The following is a 24,863-nucleotide window of genomic DNA, read 5'->3' as shown; positions in this document are numbered from 1 at the left end:
AACATACACCAAATCTAAACAAATTTGGCTGTCTCATTTTCTAAAAATCCGGAAGACTGTCATTGTGGTACCTTCAGCAAGTTTCCATCACCCACCTATAGAAGGCATGAGTTAGGACTGTAGGTTCCTGCCATCAACATTCAGTCTGTGTTTTGCTTTCTTGCCAGTGTGCTTGTGCACATGTTTAATATTTTTTGACCATGAAGATGATTCATTGATCATAGTAATTTGTTAATTAAAGAAATTTAATTAGAAAAATTAAACACAGAAACTAAAAGTTACATGAATTAAATTTATTAGCTGTAAAATTTTTGTCTATGTATCATAAGCATCCTCAGTTCCTTGAAAATGGAACACAATATAAAATTACAAGTTAAGAATTATTTTCAAAGAGTGCTACTATAGTATTAATAGGACATCAACAATAAGATTCCCAGTTATTTTTTTAAAAATTACAATAATATAATAATCAGAAATTTGCATAAAAATGATGTAATAATATTTTCCAAAATAGGAGGTAAGTGAAGGCCATCATATCTGTTAAAGTTTGGTCATTGCAGAAAGGACTCGCAACTCTTTATATAAGCACTCTATAAAGAATCTACTTCTATGTAAAAGTTTGGTTTTCTTTCAGAAAACTATGTTTAGTCAAAATAGCATGTTCTGCTAGGCCAGATTGTTCCAGTTCATGGTACTGGATGTAAGATTTATGTTTTTCACAATGGATGGCTACAGATCTTCCAGACCAAAGTAAAACAAACCATAGGAGCATGGGATCTGGAAAGTTACACGTGAGTTCCACAGGGTTCAGTACTGGGATCATTACTGTTCAGTCTTTATGTCAATTGTATGGTCACAGAACTACAGAGATATGTTCGGTTGTTTGCAGGTGATGTGATGCAGCTGATGTTTTGGCTCTTCATGAGGATTTGAATAGGCTGGAAAGGTGTGACAAATGAATGGGGATGTTAGTTTAATACAACTTAATGTAAGGTTTTAAAATTTGAGATCCATAGATGGGTTACTTCATATTCACTTGGTGGGGTTATACTGGAAGAGTGGAGGAAGCAAGGGGCCTTGGGAGGTGATTGTGAATAGAGATTTGAATTTCCAAGGACATATTTGAAAGGTTGTGAAGACATCTCAGAGAATTGTTTATTGTTGAGGACATTGACCACATGAGATAAAAGTGTGATAGTCCCATTGTATAAAGCTTTGATCAGACCATATCTTGAATTTGGTGCTCAGATCTGGTCACCAAAGGGGATGAAGTAACTTTGGAGAGGATGAAGAGACAGATAACAAAAATGATATCAGGACTGTATAATGTTGATTATGAGGACAGACTGAAGGCATGCAGATTGCAAAGTTTGTAGAATGAGGGAAAGGAGCAAGGACAAAGGGGACATCCCTGGAAGTTGCAAAAGGAGTGGCGAGTAAAAGAGGAAGAAGTAAGTTTTTTGCATGGAGAGTGGTAGAAGCATGGAATACATTGCCTGAGAAGGTGGTGAGTGTGCAGGCAATGGATGAGTTTATGGAATGGTATGATAGACTTTGTGTTGACCTCCCACAACGAGTCATGTGACTCCATGGAGGTCAGGGAATAATAATAATCATTTTACATTATGGTTTAAGCCAGTGAGATTACAATTTGTTTGGCTAAATCCCAAATTGCTAACCCATTCTCATTCATTCAGCATCCAGGTCAATAAATACCTAATAGGGTGCTCTTCAAGAAGTTGAGAATAGTTCAGAAGCCCTAGTTCTTGACATTTCTTAAAAGGTTACATGGAGGTAGAAGTGTATTTAGACTTAGGTGCTGGTTTACTACTACTTCTATCTCAGCCTTGGTTGGTCTACTGCTGGACAAAGGCCTCCACCTGTTTTTACCACTTCTTGTCAAATTTTCTAAGGTCATCATCCCATCTAGGCCTTGACTTTCCTCTGTTTCTTCTTTTGGTTGGTATCCAGTTTGTAAACTCCTTGGTCCAGTGTCCATCCTCTCTTCTCATTACACCTGCCCACTTCCATTTTCTGATCTTAATATGAGTTAGAATGTCATTTATCTTGGTTTGCTCTCTAATCCAAAAGTTTTTTTATTTTATCTTTTAAAGAGATCCTTAGATGTTTCGTTCAAATTTTCTTTGAGCAATCTTCAATTTGTTTTCCAAGGTTCCAGGTCTCACTACCATAAACCATGACTGGTAATAAGCATTGATCAATTACTTTCCTTTTTAGGCACAATGGGATGCCACTCTTAAGAATGGAACTTAGTTTTCCAAAAGTTGTCCATGCCAACATTTATTTATCTATTGATTTCTGATTCAATGCCTTTATCTAAATCGAAGAGCTGTCCTAGATAGACAAATTGATATTCAATATCTAATTGATTATTTCCCAGGGTGATAAGTGATTTTATTGCTGACTTGTTGAACATTACATTAGTTTAGGTGCTAGTTTACACTCATACTAAAACTTAATGGAATGAATACAGCACAAAGAGAAATAATGAAACAGCAGGTTTAATCATTCCAGTATTTCATCTCTGTCACAGAGACAACACATGAAACAAACAGAACAGTAAGAAAACGGAATTAGACTTTAGACTATTTAAACTCTTAAAGTCCTGGAAAGGCACCCTCTGTGGGTGCTGTTGGATGAGATGCTTAAGAATTAAAGTTTTCTAAATCTTGATACGTTTAATACAACCATATTTATTAAGATTAGGCTTTTTTAATGTGCTACTGATTCTAAAGAGTCTTTCAAGTTTGTATTTGCTGTAATGAAGCATAATAGTTTTATTTCATCTGATCCTGTTCAAGGCATGGTCAGCTAGACCTGACTGACTATAGTAGTTGTGGCAGATGTACTCTTTTGTGTTCACCTAGATGGATGTTAGCAGATCTCCCAGTTTAAACATAATATGATAAATTGCCACAAGAAGGAACTTTGTAAACACCGGGAACAGTGAGGAGAAGGAAGTGGATCCTTAGGAGAACACAGAAGGAAAGCTAGCTTCAAATGAGGCTTGAAAGCAGTGTAGTCTTATTTTTTCTTAAATGCTGTGAATATAGGAAATAGTAATGGCATTACTGTAGTCTGTATGTTAAGAGGGGATGTGAAGGACAGATAATTTATAGATTTTTTTGGTGTTGTAATTATTGGACAGGAAGGTTTGGTAAAGAAAGACACAAGTTCAGCTGTAAGGGAAACCTGAGTAGAACAGAGGTTGGAGTCTCTGGATGACAGGAAAGTTTATGCATGTATCTACCTATGTGGGTGGGTTTTCTGTAAACTGAAAAAGAAAGGGTGCCAGTGGGCAGATGTGTGATTAGATATCTAAAAAAAAGAGGATATTGTTATTTTTCTTTTTTTCTATAAGGTGTCCTAAGAGAAGTAACCAGTATGGATGGCAAAGTTAAAGAGATCAGTAATGTTGGAGAAGGAAATTTTCAGCAAATTTAAAGTTTCAGAAAGGAGGGGATATTTGTAAATAAGGAGATGTAAATAAATATATATTTGTAAATAAATTTTGAATTAAAGTCTAACAGATAAGCTTAGTTGTTGATGGTTATTCATGACTTATTTTTCACGGTATTAACAACACCACAAACACTTTTAACAACAAAGATGTTTTATTAACGCTTATATTTCGCTGATTTTCAACTCAGCATCATCAGAGCATAACACACATGTAAACGTGACAGTGAGTGAGTGAAACAATATAATTGCAAAAGACAAAAGATCTAAAGTCCTATTTTTTTGGTGCCCTCTAACGGGAAAAAAAAAAAAAAAAAGCAGTTATTTAGGAGTTTTTCTTAGGATAACCATCTCCCAAACTTTTGGCAAATTAATGCAACCATATTTGTTAAGGTTGGGAGAATTCTTCAAAGCCATTGCTGACTCAAAAAATAATCTTTCAGATCTATAACGACTCCTAAATAGCACATTCATTTTCCTCCATCTAATCCTGTGTGAAGGAGTGTCCAAAGAGTGGTCTGCCAGTCCCGACTTGCCATAGTAATAGTAGCGAATGTATCTTTCATGTTCTTCCTGGCGGATGTTCACTGATCTTCCTGTTTGCCCATAATTGGCCAAATCACAGTCACACGGAACTTCATACACTCCTGGGTGTGCTAAAGGGTGAGGTTTATCCGCTCGCCTAAGGATAAACTTCACCCTTTACATACATAGCTTTTACCCTTAAGTACCCTTTAGACCCAGAGGAAATCAAGATCTAGGTGTATTAATACATTAAGAAGTGCCTTATAATATTGGAGATTAATTTAGAGGAAAAGTGTCAATAGGAAGCTTGTAGTGATGTAACTTTTTCATGTAATACCATATACATAATATCCTGCATCTCCTCCCCCTCAGGGTACATATCAAGAATATGATGATGATGACAGAAAAAATGGTTTGAATTTTAAAATGAAGTGTGAAACAATGTGATCTATGTGGATCACATTATGAAGGAAAGTGGCATTGAATGTGATGTTAAAATTGGAATGTCATCTCTTTACCTTGATGGACCTGTGATTTTAGTCAGGATTTCTCCATAACTGCAGGTCGTAAAGAATCCAACTATTCCTGTCTTGGGTCTTTCTTCTCCATTTTCTTTGAACTTTCTTAATCAATGGGTCTTCCCACCTTAAGGCTGGTCTTCCAGGTTTCCTTTTGGTACTTGGATACCAATTTGTTACTCTGACCGTCCATCTGTTGTCTCTCATTCTGGTGAGATGTCCTGCCCATCTACTTTTGCTGTTGTAGATTGCTTTTATTACATCTTTGAGTCCAGACTTCTTCCTGATTTCTGTGTCTACGCAGTCTATTTTATTTATGTTGCACGTTGAGTTGTTATTAAGTTTTGTTCTTCTTTTAAAGTTGTGTTCCATGTTTCACTGCCATAAGTTAATGCTGGTAGGATGTGACTATTGAAAAGGTGGGCTCTTATTTCTATATCTATGTTTTGGTTGGTGATTGTTGATTTTATTTTGTTGAAGGCTCTCCAATCAGCTCTTTTTCTCCTTGCTATTTCATTTGATATGTTCTTATTCATTTTTATGGACTGTCCGAAGTAGATATAATCTTCAACTTTTTCTCGATGGTTTGATATTCTAGAGTGATTGTATAATCTTTACAGTATTCGTTTTTCATCCATCTTGTTTTGTCTAGATGTATTTCCAATCCAATTTTCCAATTTTTTGGCAGTTTTGGCTTATATCATTCAGCATTGTTTCTAATAGTTCAGGGGAGTGAGATATTAATACCACATTGTCGGCGAATAATAGGATATTTAACATTTCACCATCGATGTTTATTCCACCTTTCATGTCAGTTTTTCGAATGATGCTGTCCCGAGTAGATGTGAAGAGATTAGGTGATAAGACATTGCCCTGACGTACTCCTCTACTTAAGTTAATTTTAATTGGGTGATTGAAAGAGTGATATTTGTTGTACCTTCTTTGTAGATATCTTTTATGACCTGGATATATGCTGTTTCTACTTCTTGTTCTGTTAAAACTTGGAATGCTGCATTATGTTCAACAATGTCAAATGCCTTTTTAAAATCTATTTTTTTGCAGTTATTTACATTGATGGAGGTTTGTATTCCAGCTGGCAAAGGTTGGTCGATTGGTAGAGCCTCTGCTACTAATGGCTCAGTTAAGTAAGTTTGAGCGCGGTTAGTAGTTAGAAGGGGGGGGGGGGCAATCGTTCGATGCTGTTGGCACACTCTCCCTCGACGAGTCTTTGGACTCACTGGAGGTGTCAAATAATAATAATAATTATTATTAATAATTATTCTGTTTAGGATGACTCTGGTGAATATTTTATGTGTTTGTGATAACAGACAGATGGGTCTGTAATTACTGATGTCTTCTTTATTACTTTTTTTATACAGAATTATGGTCTTTGATGTTTTCCATTCAGTAGATCATCTCCTTAGTTTATGTAAATAATGTTATCCTCTTAAATAAATGCACACTAGTATGCAGAATATCTTAACAAAATTGAATGACTGCTCTAACAAATTTGGCAGCACAACAATCAATAAAATGACAAAAACTATGACAATAAGGTAGGAACATCAAAAACATTAGCTACATTCTGATTGGGAAATTAATTTATCCTTAAAAAAAAAAAAAAACCATGGACCTAGACAACAGGAAAAGCTGGAGAGAAAAGCAACCAAACCAAATCAGAGGATATAATTGTGAGTGGGGTTTTGCACTTTCTTCCAGTTGGTGATCATGAAGTGATTACCTGGATTGTGGCTAGCCACAATCCAGGTAATCACTTCATGATCACCAACTTCTGTGAGGAAAGGATATGTGACTTCTGTGAGGAAAGGATATGTGGAAGTACAAGGCTGGTGATTATGACAAGCTTCACATGACTTCTGTGAGGAAAGGATATGTGGAAGTACAAGGCTGGTGATTATGACAAGCTTAGGACACAGCTTGGAGCTATACCAATGAGGAGTTGAATGGTAAGTAAATAAATGCTGCTTGGGAACTGACAAAGAAATACATAACAGCATCAATGTGTAAATGTATTCTGAAGGTCAAAAGGCTGAATAAGGTAGGTGTAAAATGGGTGTATGAAGGGCTTAAGCATGAAATCTGGAAGAAGAATTCACTTTGGAGAAAGTACAAGATGAATAATGGTAATAATCAGTTACATGAAGAGTACAAAGAACAAGCCAGGAGAGTGACTCAATTAGTAAGGACAACAAAAGTGCAGTATGAGCAGAAATTGGCAAATCAGGCAAAGAAAAAAAAACCCTAGAGATTTTTAGACATGTGGGCAAGTAGAAGGAAGAATGATTATGATAGAATAGTAACTGCTGCAGAAGACATTGTTGAGGTATTCAGTGATCAGTTTATAAGGATGTTTCATCTCATGAGGAACTTTAGAGGACACAGGAGAGGATAGCTAAATTGTGAGTGAGTAGGAGGTATTTGAGGAAATAAATAACCTTGATATCATTAAGGCAATTCATAGTATTTGATGACATATCATCACATGATATGTCATCAAATACTATTTATAAGGGAATGTTCCAGGCAGTTAGTAGCATTAGCATGTCTGTTTAATTAGTCTTACAACAGCAGAGGTTCCAAGGGAGTGGAAAGAAGGTAAAATTGTTCCCCTGCATAAAGGTGGTGATAAGGCTGTGGCTACAAATTATAGGATAATCTGTATATCTGGAGTTGTGGTGAAGGTACTAGAGAGAGAGAGAGAGAGAGAGAGAGAGAGAGATTGGTGAACAGTAGGATACAGAATTTAGTTTATAACAGCAGTATTCTCTATGGTTATTAGCATGGATTTCTTTAGTTAAAGGGAGATCATCTTTTTCTTACTTACTTATATACCATAACAAGGTGACAAATGCCTTGTACAAGGAAGATGTGTATGCTGTGGTAGACTTAGATTTTGTAAAAGCTTTTGATAGACTGCTACACAACAAGCTGTTAAATAAATTGAAACAGATGGAATTGGATATGACTTCTGAGTTGGATCAGTGACTAGCTCAGTTTTTGCACCACCCTTGTACAATGGAACTATCATACATTCCTTCCATTCTTGTGGTATCATTCCAGAGCTGAGACTCAAGTTATACTATACAATTTATTTTGAAAAAAATTGGGTGATCACTTCACTTTCCTTTCAAATCTTATGTAAACTCTTGTATCCTGAATTGATCTAGATAATTACAGTAAACCCCCGATTTAAGGACAAATATTCTGGTCCATATGTCACGTGAAAATTAACACCCTGTTAATTTTAAAATGCTTTTAACCAAGATTTGCTTATAATTAAATTAACAGGTTATTTTTTGTTATTAATTTCCTGTTATTTTTAACAAATTTTGGCAAATAGGCCATCATATATTGGAAAAACATTAGTAATTTAACCAACATAAATGAGTCACCGCTCATAAAACATGTTCTGTGAATGATTAGCATGTGATTACACCAATCGCATTGTAACCAAACCCAGAGGTGATACCAAGGTTGAAGCAATATAAGCAACTCATAATAATAAGGTGTGACACCTTTTAGCAACTGCCATATGGAAATATAAGTTCTGCATTGCTTCAACCTTGATATCACCTCTGGGTCTGGCTCCCACTGAAGAGACCTAAATCAAGGTCGAAACCAGTCTGGGTAGCGACTCTTCCCATAATTTATAGCATTATACATGTTCACAAGGAGATGTGCTTTGCATTATGGGATACTAAGGAAAGTGATGAGAACCTAGTCCACCTTTGCCACGAGTTGTCCCAGTCCTGAAGATACTTAAAACGCAAACTTTGTTTGCTTCACTTGGATAAAGGATTAAACTAAATACATAATTTATAGTCTAAGTGGAAAAAAACTTCCAACATCTTTCTCTAATCCAAAGTAATTAAATAATAAGGTGTGACACCTTTTGGCAACTGGCATATAGAAATATCAGTTCTGCATTGCTTCAGCCTTGGTATCACCTCTGGGTCTGGCTCCCACTGAGACCTCAATAAAGGTCGAAACTGGTCTGGGTAGTGACCCTTCCTATAATGCATAGCATTATACATGTCCGCAAGGAGATGTGCTTTGCACTATGGGATACTAAGGAAAGTGATGAGAACTTAAGCCACCTTTGCCACGAGTTTCCCCAGTCCTGAAAATACTTCAGGCACGAACTTTGTTTGCTTACACTTGGATAAAGGATTAAACTAAATATATATTTTATATATATTTGGTAGTGCTAATACACTACCAAACACTGTAACATGGTCAGGATCATATAATGGTCATACCACATCGTCCATTGTGCTGGTTACCGAGAGATGCATTCAGGTTTTAGGCAGAGGGATCCGTTCAAAAAATATGTTACAGTTACCCCTAGACACCATTCCTCAGCACTCTGCTAGAGAAAACTCCATCAATGAGTCCACTACCTGTTTGGGGAGGTGGTTAGGGGCAGCACAAAGAAATGGTTCTGCAAAAGGACCGAAATGGCATGACAGACTATGGTTTAGACAACTGGAACATCTTTTCTCTGACAAGGAAAGAAAAAGGAACTGATCGACGAAGCCAAGCACTACCAACTAGATTTAGTTGGGCTTTCTTCGACCAAGAGGGGAGAGACTGGAACTGTTGACCTGGATGAGAGGTGGAAGCTCTACTACTCTGGTGTGAGCCCGACAGTGTCTGCTCAGGCGGGTGTGGGGATATTCACAAGACCCCAGCTGTCGGGCTGTGTTGCTGAGTAGATCCCATTGGGGGAGGGACGCGTATATGTGTTAAGGCTCCAGATGAAAAACCACAACTCGGCTGTGGTGCAAGCCTATGCACCTAATCTGGAGTCAGAATACTCTGCCTTCTTAGAACAAGTGGATGCTGCTTTTGACAGGGTGGCAGACATGGAATCAGTCCTGCTGCTGGGTGACTTCAATGCACGTGTTGGAACAGATGACCAGATACGGAGGGTGTGGTTGGGAGGAACGGAGCCCTACCTTAATGCAAATGGGCTGAAATTATTGGACTTCTGCTGTACAAACAGCTTGTCCATAATGAATACCTTCTTCCAACACCGAGAAGTCCATAAGTATACCTGGTACAGGGATACACTTGGACAAAGGTCTCTGTTTGACTTCGTTATAGTCTCAACAGACCTATTTTCCTCAGTACTGGACATCTGTGTGAGGAGAGGGACAGAACTATCAACTACCGCCACCTTGTTGTCTGCACTCTATGGCTACAGAAACCAAATGCTACCATCAATGCTGGTAGATTTAAGCAGCTATACCGTGTGAAATGGGAGGCATTGGAAAATGAGGCTATGAGGAAGAAATTTATAGATAACATCTCTTCCAGGTTCAAACAGATTCCCAGACATACTGCAGATGTTGAGGAGGAATGGGGGCTGTTCAAAACAGCTGTCGCTGCCTCTGCACTCTCATGCTGTGCAAAACGCGGCTCGGCGTGATGACGGGCAGTTAGAAAAGGACACCTTGGTGGAACCAAGAGGTCCAAAAAGCTGTCCAGGCAAAAAAAGGAGGCCTACCTAACCTGGCTTAGGGTCAGGTCACCTGAGATGCATTTCTGTACCAGAAATGCATCTCAGGTGACCTGACCTAAGGCACGAAAAGCTGCTGCTGAGGCAGTAAAGACAGCAAAGCAGAGAGCTTGGAATCCTTTGGAGAAAGATTACTCATCTTATGCAAATGCAAACAAGGTATTCTGGCAGACCATCTGCCAGAATACCTTGTTTGGATTTGCATAAGATGGAGGAAATCATGCATAGCAAGGGCAATTAAGGCCTCTGATGGTGCACTTTTAACAACCGAGAAGGATATCCTCCACAGTTGGAGGGAATACTTTGAGAGCCTTCTTAACCCTGGTGGCACAGCAGCTGTGGACATCCAAGAGGTGCAGATCAGGGCGATGACTCATAGCAGAAGAGGTCCATTTAGCAATAAAATTGGTAAAATCGGGCATGGCTGCTGATGATGATGAAATTCAGCCTGAAATGCTGAAAGCCTTAAATCGAGACGGTGTTCTCTGGCTGACTCGAGTGTTTCAGGCTGCTTGGATATCTGGGTGAGCACCAAAGCAGTGGCAGACAGGCATAATAATACCAGTCTTCAAGAATGGAGACCAGAGAGATTGCAGCAACTATCGTGGCATCTCTCTGCTCAGCCTGCCTGGGAAAGTATATGCTAGGTGCAGGAGCATAGTTGAGTCAAAGTTCCAAGAAGAACAATGTGGCTTTCATCCTGGTAAAAGCACAACTGACCAAATCTTCACTTTAAGGCAAGTCTTTGAGAAATCTTGGGAGTATGCCAAGAATGTCTACATATGTTTTGTGGACTTGGAGAAGGCATATGACCGGATTCCTCGGGATGAACTTTGGAAAGTAATACAGGAGTGGATGGCCAACTATTAGCTGCCATCAAGTCCCTGTATGAATGGCTGGAGTTTTGTGTCAGGGGTAAACAGCACAAAGTCTGAACCTTTCACAGTCTCCGTTGGTCTCTGCAAGGGTGTGTTCTGTCATCCCCTTTTCATAATATTTATGGACTGGATTGATAGGCACAGCCGAGGCAGTGAGTGTGTCAGAATTGGAAGATGTAGCATTGGATGTCTGCTTTTTGCAGATGACCACCAGCAGACCCTGGATAGGTTTTTAGCTGTTTGTGCAGAAGCCGGGATGAAGATCAGTGTGGCCAAAACGGAAACATCTCTCAAGACAACCATCCTAGTGCATTCTACATGTGAGTGAAGTCCCACTGAGGCAGGTGGAGAAGTTTAAATACTTTGGATCCACATTCACGAGTGATGGAAAGTGGGATGTAGAGATAGATACTCGAATTGGGTATTTAGTTTGGGTATTCGAATTGGGTATATCGTATTTAGTTCAGTTTCACTATAATTAACCCCATACACCAATCTTCCCTGTGTTGGTAGCTTGCTCCACCTTTGCAAGGAGTGTCCTGGTGTTGTACCACCTTACCCCAGTCCTGAAGATACTTTCAGGTGCAAACTTTGTTTACTCACACTTGGATAAAGGATTAAACTAAATTTATTATACTCTAACCAAGTGAAAAATAAACTTTCAACACCAATCTTCCCTTTCTCCATTTGAAATGCTTTCATCAGCACCAAATTATCATGTAGTCTTTAACAATTTTCAGTGCAAAAAATACCATATAAATCATGGTTGGCATTCTCAATACAACCAACTATGAGTTAGTTGGTAATGTGTATTAATTTTTTTTCCTCACATTTCCTCATACCTATTTTTAACATTATTTTGTAGCATATGCTCTCATGTTAACAATCCGACACATTTAATATTTTATGTTGAGTTTCCAAGCAGCACCTTTTTCACCAATTGGTCCATTATTTGTCTGTCTTCAATATGATAAGCTATTTGTTTCTATGTTCTAAAGCACTCTTAATAATGCCTTCATACTGTAGTTGACAAAACGGGTGGACTTGTGGTGGCTCCTCAATTGAAAAAGATCTGTGTTTGATTATTGTCATGACATAAGGAATCTATGTCGATGTTTTCAGTTTAACTAATTTCATATTGAAAATAGGAGTTTTTTTAGCACATTTGGAAGAATAATAGAACATTATGCACATTGATGGAAAAGACCTAGGCTCTTGTCTCTTCATGAGTAATCCTTGTATCAGCTTTTACAGTTGAAGATGAGTTTAGCCAATCTCATATGGGAGTAGCAAGGTTTACTCCTTAAAACTCATTCATCCTGCATACAGGCAAATCAATCATGATTACATGCAAATAATAGACACAAACTATTAATGGTGGTACCTATCCATCCAATTCTTGTCTCCAGTTCGAGATGGACTGAGTTCTCTGATTAGGCAGGGGTTTTTGGCAATTTTAATGCTGCTGACTTGTCATTCCTCTACTGCATCCCTCTAAGAGTACATATTTATTTCTATAGATATGTGTTCATGCAACATCTCCAAGGACTCATTGTGGAAGGACACTAACACCATACTAACAGGTTTATATATGTATTTACTTGTGTGTGTGGGGGGGGGAGGTTATGTAAACCAAGAAAGAAAGGGCACCATTGAGAAGATTTGTGATTAAAGTATCTACAAAAGGCAGGCTATTATTATTATTTTTTTTTTATATAGTGAACTGGATTCTGGGGTGCTCTCTATTGAGATGGAGGAGAAAAGAATCTAATGTGTTTGAGCCATGCAGCCAAATAGAGTCACTGTACTTAGCCAGATAGAAGGTTTGAGATTAGCAGTATCAAGAGATGTTTTTCAAAATGCTTTATATGATAATTGGCTAGAGAGGGAGATGAGGGAGAGCCCATGGCTCTGCTCTTGCCCTCAATCTGTTTATAAATGACATCTTTCCAAGTGAAGTAGCCGGAATGAATAGTAAAATTAAAAAGATCAATGATATCAGGAGGGGGGGGGACAATTTTAAGTAAATTTAAAGTGACAGAGGGATATTGGTATAAAGAGAGGTGACATGAAAGCTTACCATGATATCATTATTATCTGAAATGAAATTTTGGATTTAAGATATATAAGATGAAGAAAGACCTATAAGTGGGGTTAAGGATTTAACTGTTTGGCTAACTTAAAAGAGGAGGAATCAGTAGCATCTACTATGTGGATGCTACTGATTCCCATCACATAATAATAATAATAATTATTGTTGATTGGATTTTAACGGTATAGATGCGAACACAGATTGATAAGAAAATAACTATTTATTGACTTAATTGCTACCACAATCCTGTGTAACAGTGGGACTAGTATGTACACTGGATTGCAGTTGTCTCACTAATGTAACAAACTTTGTTTGTGTGCTCTGAAGATGTTGGATAGAATACCAGCGAAATATTAGCAATTAAGTCAATAAATAGTTATTTTCTTATCAATCTGTATTCGCATCTATACCGTTAAAATCCAATCAACATGTGCGACGAACACATAATCCTTTCCACACGGTTAATAATAATTATTATTATATGGTACCTCCAAGGACTCATTAAAGGAGTGCACTCCACTCTGTACCAACCAATATCACCACATCTGCTACCACATGAAAAAGCACTAACCACCATAACACAGAATGCCACATCACACACACACACCAGTAATATTTTTGTCTGTAAATCATGTAAGTTCTCCAACTGATTTGCCTGTATGTGTCATGAAAAATCTGAGTTTCTCAGAGAAAAATCCTGCTACCTCCATATGAGATAGATGACTCACCTTGGTATTTTTCTGTATCTAGTTTCCACTGAGGAGTTCAATAAAGGTTGAATCTGCTCTGGGTAATGTATAGGAATATACGCATGTCTGAAAGGATGTGTGCTATACGTTATGGATACTAAGGCAATTGATGTGAAGTCAACAGCCTCTATATACAAATAACATAGTTGTGGAGATACTGCACATGCAAACTTTGTTTGCTTACATGTGGTGTTTATTAAAAATTTGCCATCCTTGGACCTAATCTAAGTTCGATGCTTGTCATTACGAGAGGATTCTTTATATGGGCTTTTTTATTTGAAGATGAATTATCTGATCTCATATGGGAGTAACAGGGTTTTTTCTCCCAGAAACTCAGGTTTTTCATCAGCCATACAAGCAAATCGGCCTTCAGAACACACGCAATATACAGACAAAAAAATACTATTGTTGGTGGTGATGGACAGTAAATGGCCTTGATGGTAGTTGTGTGCAGCAGAATGAAGTAGAGTGCCCTTCCATGATGAGTACTTGGGACTCCTTAGGTGTTACGTAATAATAACACAAAATTTGACATGATCTATGGTACAGAACGTGATTAACTAGTTCTCTTTCCATTATATGCACATTGTTTGATTTCATTCTTTTATACACTTGAAGTTCATAATGTTGTGTAATTATATTTTCTTGTTTTATAATCAGTTAATGCAACACCTTTCTTTTAACTACTAGTATTTTGTTTTAAATAAAGCAATTTACTCTACAAAAATGTGTACCTGCATACCAACATTTAGACAAACAGCTACTAAACCACTGAAATCTCGCAACCAAAATAGTTATAATTTGTTGCTCAAGTCATAATAATTTTTGTGCCCTATAGCACAAAAATCTTAATTACAGAATCTATATCATTATTATGTATAGATTTTGCATGGTTTAAAATCATTGCCTGAACATCAGTTTCACATCATTCACAACAAAAAAAAATTGGCATAGCTAGAGCTTCCCCCCCCCCTTTCTCAATACACACCAAAAATACTATAAAAAATCAAAACAACGTATAGGGAAATAAATTAAAACGCTATGTTTATGTTTATTTTAGTTGTAAGTATAGTTGTTAAAAACTAATTATTAATTAAGTTATAAAAATTACTAAGTTAACATAAATAAAGGAGTCGTCAAAAAATAAAATTGTCTCATGTGAAAAGTGTCACCCAGGGCTGACTGCACCCCCAGCTACGCCACTGAGCTTAGCTCAGCATAGAGCATACACTAACCACATAATCTTCTTCTCCATTAAATGCCTGTTACATCATCATCATCATCATCATCAAATTCCTGCCATGTACCCTCAAGGGGTGTACAGGATATGACAGTACTACATGAAAAAATTACATCATTACTAACTTCCTATCTACAATTTTCCTCCAAATCAGTCTGTTACTTGTCAAGACTCCAACATTATCAGATCTTATATTTCTATCGTCTAAGGCACTTTGTACCGTATCAATCCACCTATATCTTGGTCTTCCTCTGGGTTGTTTTCCTGCCAACCTGGAAGAGAACACTTGTTTTGCTAATCTTTCCTCTCCCATTCTATTTAAGTGACCATACCATCTGAGATTAGCTCTGCTAACACATTCCTGGATGCTGACAATGTCAAGTTCTTTCCTAACATCCTCATTTTTAATATGATATTGCCATTGATGCCATCTGTTCATGCCTCTAATCTTTCTCAGGACTCTCATATCTGCGGTCTCTAGTCTTTGGTCAAGTGTTTTACTTCTGACCCAGCTCTCAGATCCATAAGTTAAAATTGGTTTGAACACAGTCTTGTATACAGCTAATTTAGTGTTCCGACTAATTTCTTTCTTATTCCATATGAATTTATTCAATTGACTTCCCACCATACCAGCTTTGCTGATTCTGTTGTCTATTTCTATATTTAGTTTACCATCTTCAGTAAAAATTGTGCCTAAATAGCTGAAATGTTTTACTTGTTCCACAGGTTCTCCATTCACAACACAGTTGACATTTTCAATGATTCTGCCTATTTTCATTGTCTTTGTCTTTTTATTGCTGACCTTCATACCATATCTATTACAACAGCTATTCAATTTAGTCAGAGAATCTTGCAGACTTGCAGCGGATTTATTTAGAAGTATAACATCATCCGCATAAAGCAAAGAGCTGACATTAACATCTCCAATTTTGATATCAGGTTTAATACCACATTCCTTCATAATGTGATCCATATAGATAATGAATAACAGAGGGGATAATGTACATCCTTGTCTCACACCAGATTTAACATTAAACCATCTTCCTGTACTTCCTTCAATTCTAACTGCTGACTCACAACTCAAATAAAGACTAAGTATTGCTTGATATAATGCCCCATTGACACCATATAACTGCAGTGTATTGAATAGCTTCTCTCTTGGCACCTTGTCATATGCCTTTTCCAAATCGACAAAACTTAAATACAGATCTTTGTTATATTCCCATGCTTTCTCGACTATTTGTCGTAAAGTGAAGATCTGATCCTGACAGCCTCTATTTGGCCTGAATCCAGCTTGTTCTTCACCAAGCTTTTCTTCCACAATTCTTCTCAACCGTTTCTCAAGTATACTTGCATAGATCTTGCCAGGAACACTCAGTAGGGAAATACCTCTGTAATTCTCACATTCAGTTTTATTTCCCTTTTTATATATAGGTACTATGAGAGCTCTACTCCAATCATCAGGAATTCGTCCCTCTGTCCAGGCTTTCTGAACTATGCAGTGCAGCCACTGTAAGACTCTTATACCACCATACTGCAGCATTTCTGGTCGAATATCATCTACTCCTGCTGCCTTTCCACATTTCAAGCCTTTGATGGCTTTTTCTACTTCAAGTATGGATATGTATTCCTGACTGCATGCCTGGTCAGTGTTTTTTATCACTGTGCTGTCATCACTGCTTGTTTCATTTAGCAGTTTTTCAAAGTAATTACTCCATACTTCAAGGATATCTTTTTCTCCTGTTTTCATTTCACCTTTATCATCTCTAATTCCTTTTACAGCACTCTTTCCTCCATTCCTAAGCTTCTTTAACAACCTCCAGAATATTTTGCCACCTTCTTGATATTTATTTTCTATATTCTTGCCAAAGTCCTCCCATGACTTTTGTTTAGCTAGTTTTACACACTGTTTAGCTTTCTTACATTTGTCTCTGTATTCTGTAAGAGTAAAAGCTGACTTATTTGCCAGGAACTTTTGATATGCTTTCTTCTTTTCCTTCACTGCCTCTTTAACTTCCTGTGTCCACCAGGGAGTTCTGATTTTTTTATCCTTACAGACAACCTCACCACATGCCTCTCTGGCAGAATCAATCAATGTTTCCTTCAGAGTTTGCCACTGAATCTCCAAGGTTTGATTCCTGTTCTCAAACTCTTTCATTTTCTTTTCAATAATATTTCTGTATTTTAGTCTACAGTTCACATCTGAGAGCTGCTCAACTTTTATTCGCTTTAAAACTTTCTTACATGTTATTCTTTTCAATATGAAATTCAATTTTATCCTGCTCAAGACTAAATAGTGATCACTTCCAATTTCAAATCCTCTGTACACTCTGGTGTCCTGCACCAGGGAGAAAACATCACTATCAACAATAACATAGTCAATGAGACTTTTCTTATTCCTAGCCTCTTCTCTCCATGTGAATTTGTGCACATTTTTATGTTGGAACATGGTGTTAGTAATAACCAGTCCATGTCCTGAGCAGAAATCCAACAGATATTTGCCATTATTATTAGCTTTGCTCTTTTCTCCAAATTTTCCCAAAATATTTTTGTATGTCTCACAATCATTTCCTACTCTACTATTTAGATCCCCAACAAGGACCAACTTTTCCTTTTTCATTGTGTCAGTTGCTTTTTCTAAAGCCTCAAAAAATTCCTCCACTTCTACCTTAGTAGAACCTTCTGTGGGACCATAGGCACAAATAAGTCTCATTGTCCAGTTCCCCATTCTCATATTTGCCCACATTACTCTACTGGAAACTGACTGCCATTCAAGAAGATTAGCCTCGTATTTTGTGTTGAATACTATGGCTACTCCTTCTTTTCCTTGATTGTTATTGCCTGAATATAACATTTTGTATTTATTGCTCAGAAAGATCTCACCAGTTTTGGTCTTTTTTGTTTCAGTCACCCCTATTATATCGATCTGGTACTTATCTAATTCCTCAGCTAGCTCCATTTCTTTGCCATTCAGGCTTCTTACGTTGATAGTACCGATCTTTAACTCTGGTGATGTTGAGTTGTGGTTTGTTTTCAGATTTGTTCCAGTAGCTGACTTTTCGCTGTTCGCCCTGGTTCCCTGGCGAAAACAACGGGGGCCTTGTTTAACCGGGCGACGCCCCAGCCGGCATGAAATTTTGTCATGTTGTACCATCATTTTTTATTTTGGTTTAACCAATAAGAATACAATTTGGTCGGCTAAATCCCAAATTGCCAGCCCATCCTCGTTCGTTCAGTATCAAAGTAGATACCCAACAGGGTGCACCACGAGAAGGTGAGGATTGGACATTAGGTCAGAAGCCCTGGTCGGTTCTCCGCATTCCTTTAAAGGCTATCACGTGAACTTAAATCGAAATGATTACGACCACATATCCAAGACCCTAGTCTGGCAACATGCCAAGAAGAGTCAATTCATGCTGAAGGGGAGAAAGAAATAAGGCAATGTACGAACTGGTCACTAACACGTGAAATCACATGCTTTATATGTAAAATTTTCCAACTGTTATACAAACAAAGTAGTTACCACTTTAAAACTACAATGTTTATAAAAGAAAAGTTAATTTTCTGACGTGTAATAATAAACAACTCATTCCACAAGACGGATTGATTACCCTGGAATGGATTCTCATTTTTCTGACATGCGCAGAAGTGTTGAAGGATCTCGCATCTGTGGGTGTACAGTATCTATCCATTGCAAAGATTTGTGCGAGTCTCATCCTAATAAATGGCAAACAATAACTCCCTCTTCACCATTTTTTTCATGTAATTTTAATTTATGTAATTAACATTATTATTTTATTGTATTTTAAAAAAATACTGTAAAATTGTATTTTTAATTTATTTTTAATTTTAATTTCATTTTATTTTGTAACTATCCATTATATGGTGGTACTTTTAATGCGTAGTGCAAATCGGTAATAAAAAATGACTTATTGAAGATGAATTAGCTGATCTCATATGGGAGTAGCAGGGTTTTTTCTCCCAGAAACTCCGGTTTTTCATCAGGCATACAAGCAAATCGGCCTTCAGAACACATGCAATATACAGACAAAAAAATACTGTTGTTGGTGGTGATGGACAGTAGATGGCCTTGATGGTAGTTGTGTGCAGCAGAATGAAGTAGAGTGCCCTTCATTCTGTTGTTTTTATGTTTTTAACACACAAAAACATAAAAAAAAAGGAATAATATTCCATTGTTCTTGCTTCACCTTGTGAATGTACTTGTGCATTGATGATGACCCAATAGTTTTGGTCCAAAATATATGCAATAATAAAATTGTTATTTCTTTTGAATACTTGTTTCTAACAATCATCTAAGTATGTTGCTGTACAAGGGATTACTTCTAAGGTGATAGTAACTATTAGTCTACAGGTAAGCAAATATAGTTTTTGTGTGTGCATTCCAGGAGTTCAATTCACACCTTTATACTGATTTAGTTTATTTACCTGTTACTTATTCTACATCTTTTTCTTTCTTTCTTTTTTTTTTTTAATATTTTTACAGGGTTGGTGTAGGCTTTATGATTTTAGTACTTTCTGCATGCGGAGGATTTTTTCGCTACTGTTATGACAACAACTTTGTTCTCTTAAGCTCAAGTAACAGCTATTATTTGCAAAAAGGCAATCCAGATGAAAGTGAAACCACTAACATTGTAAGTTTTGGTATGTGTGTGTATGTGTGTATATATATATATATGTGTGTGTTATTTTTATATTGGCCTACTTAACATTCAACAAATGGTATTTTTGTGAAATCCTTAAAAATAGCTTGCTGCTCATTACTAAAAATGTACCTTGTGCAAGCAGGGCCCTTATTTTGAAATAAAGTAAGGGCCCTGTAAAAATATACAGAACTTTGAAATAAAGTTCTGTATTTTTCTATAAGCCTTGTTATGAATTTCGTCAATCTTTTAACATCCAAATGACAATGAACTTACTGTGGGGCATGCCTTTAGAACAAACTAATCCAGAATTTTCAAAGTGTTGTGAGCAGATGCTGTGGTTATGATATATATTTACATAACACTTCAAAATCTCTCTCTTTCTCTCAGAAAACCATGATCGTCTTGTAGTTGGTAAGAAAAGAAAGAAAAAAAGTAGGGCATTGCATGTGGCTTTAACTAACTAAATGAGTTTGTTATTCTCATCCATAAGTAATAGAAGGAAAAATAAGCTCACTAAAAAACTTACACATCTTTACATATGCAAACTTATAAATTCTTGTGTTTCTCATAAAAAGGATAAATTAAATAACATACCATTTCAAGTATTACTATGTAAATTTAAACTTACAAAAACTTCAATATCACTTTTAAAATCAGTATAAAAAATTTAAAAGAGATTCAAACTCGCTTACATTACTGGAATATAAAACTAAATAATAAAGATTATATATCAACCTCATCCAACCTTGTTTCACTTATTCCTCCAATTTTTGTGAAACATGTTTCTTTCTCTTATTTCTAATGCACCTGCATTCATAAGTAAACACAGTAGTTCACTTTTAGATCTACAACCAGTCCTACTCGTTCCACTCTGCTTATATCTGACACCTTTATCATCACTCATCCTACATATAGAGCCTCTGTAGCTCAGTCAGTATAGATGAAGTTCTTTCATCGGAAAGACCAATGGGCTTTGTCTCATATAGAGGTAGTGAATTTTTTCTCTCTGAAACTGGGTTTCTCATCTCCCAGAACAAGCAAACTGGGCTCCATGAACACATATGGATTACAATCAACAATACTTAAGAAACAGTCCTTCCCGGCCATAGGCCTGATTCATCAGCTAATCATATCCTGAGCCTGGATAAAATGGGTGGGGGTGGGGGGTTGAGATGGTGCCATACCTCCCTGTAAAGGGGGCTCACAGCTGTTGTATCATCATACAAAATAAATAAAAGCTTACATATTTCCTTAGACTGAGTTACTCCTTACATCCCAGACTATCACATTGCTATGCTGCCCATCCCCATGCAGACGTTCCCTACTATTTCAAACATTCACTCTGCTTATTTGTTATACTTTCTTTTAGCAATAGTATTCTCATTCAACTTACACCAGATCTATTTAAATGCAGACTGTCACTTTTGTACAATTCTATCCTTCCCTCAGATGCATTGCATGCATTAACAAACTGCGTTCCTTTCCCCTTTCTCACATAGCTATACCAACATGCCATTCATGAATCTTGCTCACATTCTTAACTCTTTGTTGTTCTACCCTGATAACATGGTGATATCTTATCCTGCCACTAACAATCCACAGAGCTTCGCATTTACTATGCTAAGCTATCGGAAATGAACAAAATTTTACCAAAATGCAAACAATATCTCCTTCTTTCACTCTTTGCACATTCTCCTTCTGTTCTCATCATTCTCACAATCACCACGAACTCTCTTGCTTGTTTATATCTCATATCCAGAGCATTGGCCACTCTGTTCCTCCTCCCTTCTAAAAAAAAAAAAAAAAACTTTGTGGACTCTCTCATTCACTACCCCTTTAATAATGGAATCTCTCATCCATTGCCACTCTCAAATCATTCATCACCTCTTTTTTCTATTTTCCTTCCATCTATTCTTTGACACTGTTTCATGCTTATCCAACAAAATGTCTAATCTTACTGCACTTATCCTGATCAACTTAAAATCTTGCATCCTGGTAAGTATGCTCATTTTTTGTTACTTCATTTATACTGTCTTCTGCACCTGCAGTCACACTCACTTTTCTTCTATCTTTCATACTGTCTTTTGTACCTTCAGTTACATGTACTTTCACTCTTCTGTCAGTCATTTTTGCATGTACTGATATCTCATAGTCAAACAAAATATTGCACTTCCTACTGATCCATATCTTTTCACTTCTCTTGTTCATTCTCTTTATAAACATGTCCTCCGCATTCCCTGTACTCATGACACTGAACCATTTTAGGTGATTTTATTTAATCTTCACATGGCATGATAATGCTTCACATAATTGCTGTCATGTCAATAACATGACAGCATTATTCATATCACTATTTTGTTGTTGTTAGCACAAGCTGCAGATTTCAGAAAAAAACATCACTAACAACCCACAATGCAGTTAATAGCTAAGCTATTAAAAATGAACAAAATTTTTACCAAAATGCTAATAATATCACTAGTTATTACACAGATAAGACATCTTTTCCTGAGATGTTTCCCAAAAGCCTAGCATCTTTGAGTCTGTAATACATCTCTGGAAGCTGCTTGGCTTTGATTCTTTTTCACCATTTTCTTACATGTTTTTCATTCAATATGAAATCTATCCTGCTCATAAATAAATTGATCACTGTTTCAGATCCCCTGTATACTCTTTTGTCCTGAACTTGAATGAAGATATTACCATCAAGAATAACATGGTCTATTTCTTATGCACAAATTCACATAAAGAGAAGATTACATCTTTATTTTGGAACATGGTATTAGTATTGACTAGTCCATGTCCTAAACAGAATTCCACCAGGCACTTACTATTATGATTCTTCTTCTTCACCCAGTCTGTAAATCATTGGGGCACCGTAAAGGCTACATTTATTGCCCACCAGTTATTTCTGTCCCTATCTCCTTAACAGGGTGGAAAATGAAGAATTAGTCCATTTTCTGATATCTCAACCAAGATGATTCTTGGTTGCCCCAATATCTTTTACCATAAGTCAAACCCACCAGTGTTTTTTTAAGTAAACTTTTAAGTAAAACTTTTTAAGTAAACTACCAGATTTGGCCATGTGGCTCAGCCACCAGAGCTGTTTTTCATGTATTTTAGGGATGATATTATCTTGTGTTCTTGCACTGGAGCAAATTTTCCTCCTAACCTAGTCATTTGTCATGTGTGCAGTGTATGGTATCTTCAGAAGTTTTCTTTAGCACTTTATCTTGAAGGCCAATAGCCTTTTTCCATCTTCTTTTAGCATGTGCAACTCTCATGTTCTTATAGTAAGGAAGAGTTAACAAGGGTCTCATTGAAGTAATATCTTGTAGTCAGAACCGCCGCTAGGGTCTTTGCCACCCGCATGCAATTTCTATCTAAGCGTCCCTGTAACGATCCAGGTTCTTTTACGATAACAATTATTTAAATTATTTGAAATTTCTTAAATAAATTTTGACAGAACAACCTCATGTTGGTTCGCTAAATGTAACGAACCGGGGGTGGATAGGATAATCGTTAAAAACCCGAATATTCAAAAACTTCTCAAAAGTTGAAGCAAATTTTGATAAAGCTACTTCACTTTAATCATTGAATATAATGATACAGGGATTATAGCCTTCTCACCGACCCGAATCACTAACAAAATTAAAATTTATTTGAACTAAAGTTTAAAAAATTCTTAGTAAAAGGGAAGGGCCACTAACAAGATTAGTTTCGACCTTTATTGAGGTCTCTTCAGTGGGAGCCAGGCCCAAGTGAAGATACCAGACTGAAGTATTAGCAAGGTCATCTAACCAAGTGAAAAATAAACTTTCAACATCTTTCTCTAAATCCAGAGTAATTTATTAAAAAGGTGGCACACCGTTTGGCAACTCCTATAGGTAGAGATGACTTAGCTAATACTTCAGTCTGGTATCTCCACTTGGAAATATTAGTAAGTAAAATTCTTACTAAATTCTTAGTAACTCGTAAAAAAATTTTAATAATTTTTTATAAGTGGAACTATCTTTTAGGAAAATAAAAGAAACTCAAGACAGATGAGAAAATAAGAAAAGAATTCAGAAATAATTAGAACATGTGGTGCTTAAGGGTCAAAGCTGTATAAGAGGAGACCTCCACATAGCCTTTAAAGGAATGCAGAGAACCGACCAGGGCTTCTGACCTAATGTCCAATCCTCACTTTCTCGTGGTGCACCCTCTTGGGTATCTATCTGGATACTAAACGAATGAGGATGGGCTGGCAATTTGGGATTTAGCTGATGAAATTGTATTCTTATTGGTTAAACCAAGACAGAATTTCATGCCGGCTGGAGCGTCGCCCGGTTAAACAAGCCCCCCCCCCCCCGTTGTTTTCACCAGGGAACCAAGGTGAACAGCGAAAAGTCAGCTACTGGAACAAATCTGAAAGCAAACCCCAACTCAACATCAACAGAGTTAAAGATCGGTACTATCAACATAAGCAGCCTGAATGGCAAGGAAATGGAGCTAGCTGAGGAATTAGATAAGTACCAGATCGACATAATAGGGGTGACTGAAACAAAAAAGACCAAAACTGGTGAGATCTTTCTGAGCAATAAATACAAAATGTTATATTCAGGCAATGACAATCAAGGAAAAGAAGGAGTAGCCATAGTATTCAACACAAAATACGAGGCTAATCTTCTTGAATGGCAGTCAGTCTCAAGTAGAGTGATGTGGACAAATATGAGAATAGGGAACTGGACAATGAGACTTATTTGTGCTGCGGTCCCACAGAAGGTTCTACTAAGGTAGAAGTGGAGGAATTTTTTGATGCTTTAGAAAAAGAAACTGACACAATGAAAAAGCAAAAGTTGGTCATTGTTGGGGATCTGAATAGCAGAGTAGGAAATGATTATCAGACATACAAAAATATTTTGGGAAAATTTGGAGAAAAGAGCAAAGCTAATAATAATGGCAAACAACTGTTGGATTTCTGCTTAGGACATGGACTTGTTATTACTAATACCATGTTCCAACATAAAAATGTGCACAAAATCACATGGAGAGAAGAGGCAAGGAATAAGAAAAGTCTCATTGACTAAGCTATTGTTGATAGTGATGTTTTCTCCCTGGTGTAGGACACCAGAGTGTACAGAGGATTTGAAATTGGAAGCAATCACTATTTAGTCTTGAGCAGGATAAAATTGAATT

General features: G+C 36.9%; 1 protein-coding gene across 1 annotated transcript in view; it reads left to right on the top strand.

The window, feature by feature from the left end:
- LOC150099908 (uncharacterized) overlaps nucleotides 1-24,863 on the top strand; it is a 156,672-nt gene that overhangs the window by 90,468 nt on the left and 41,341 nt on the right. Inside the window, exon 4 of the mRNA XM_090402519.1 lies at nucleotides 19,529-19,676. Coding sequence (XP_090258645.1) covers nucleotides 19,529-19,676 — 148 coding nt within the window. The remainder of the gene's footprint in view (nucleotides 1-19,528; nucleotides 19,677-24,863) is intronic.

The sequence above is a fragment of the Typopeltis vanoorti genome, chromosome 13, assembly GCF_054136105.1.
Source record: "Typopeltis vanoorti isolate ZY-2024b chromosome 13, IOZ_Tvanoo_1.0, whole genome shotgun sequence".
In the NCBI taxonomy this organism is placed as follows: Eukaryota; Metazoa; Arthropoda; class Arachnida; order Uropygi; family Thelyphonidae; genus Typopeltis; species Typopeltis vanoorti.
This window is presented reverse-complemented; position numbering and strand designations above follow the sequence as displayed.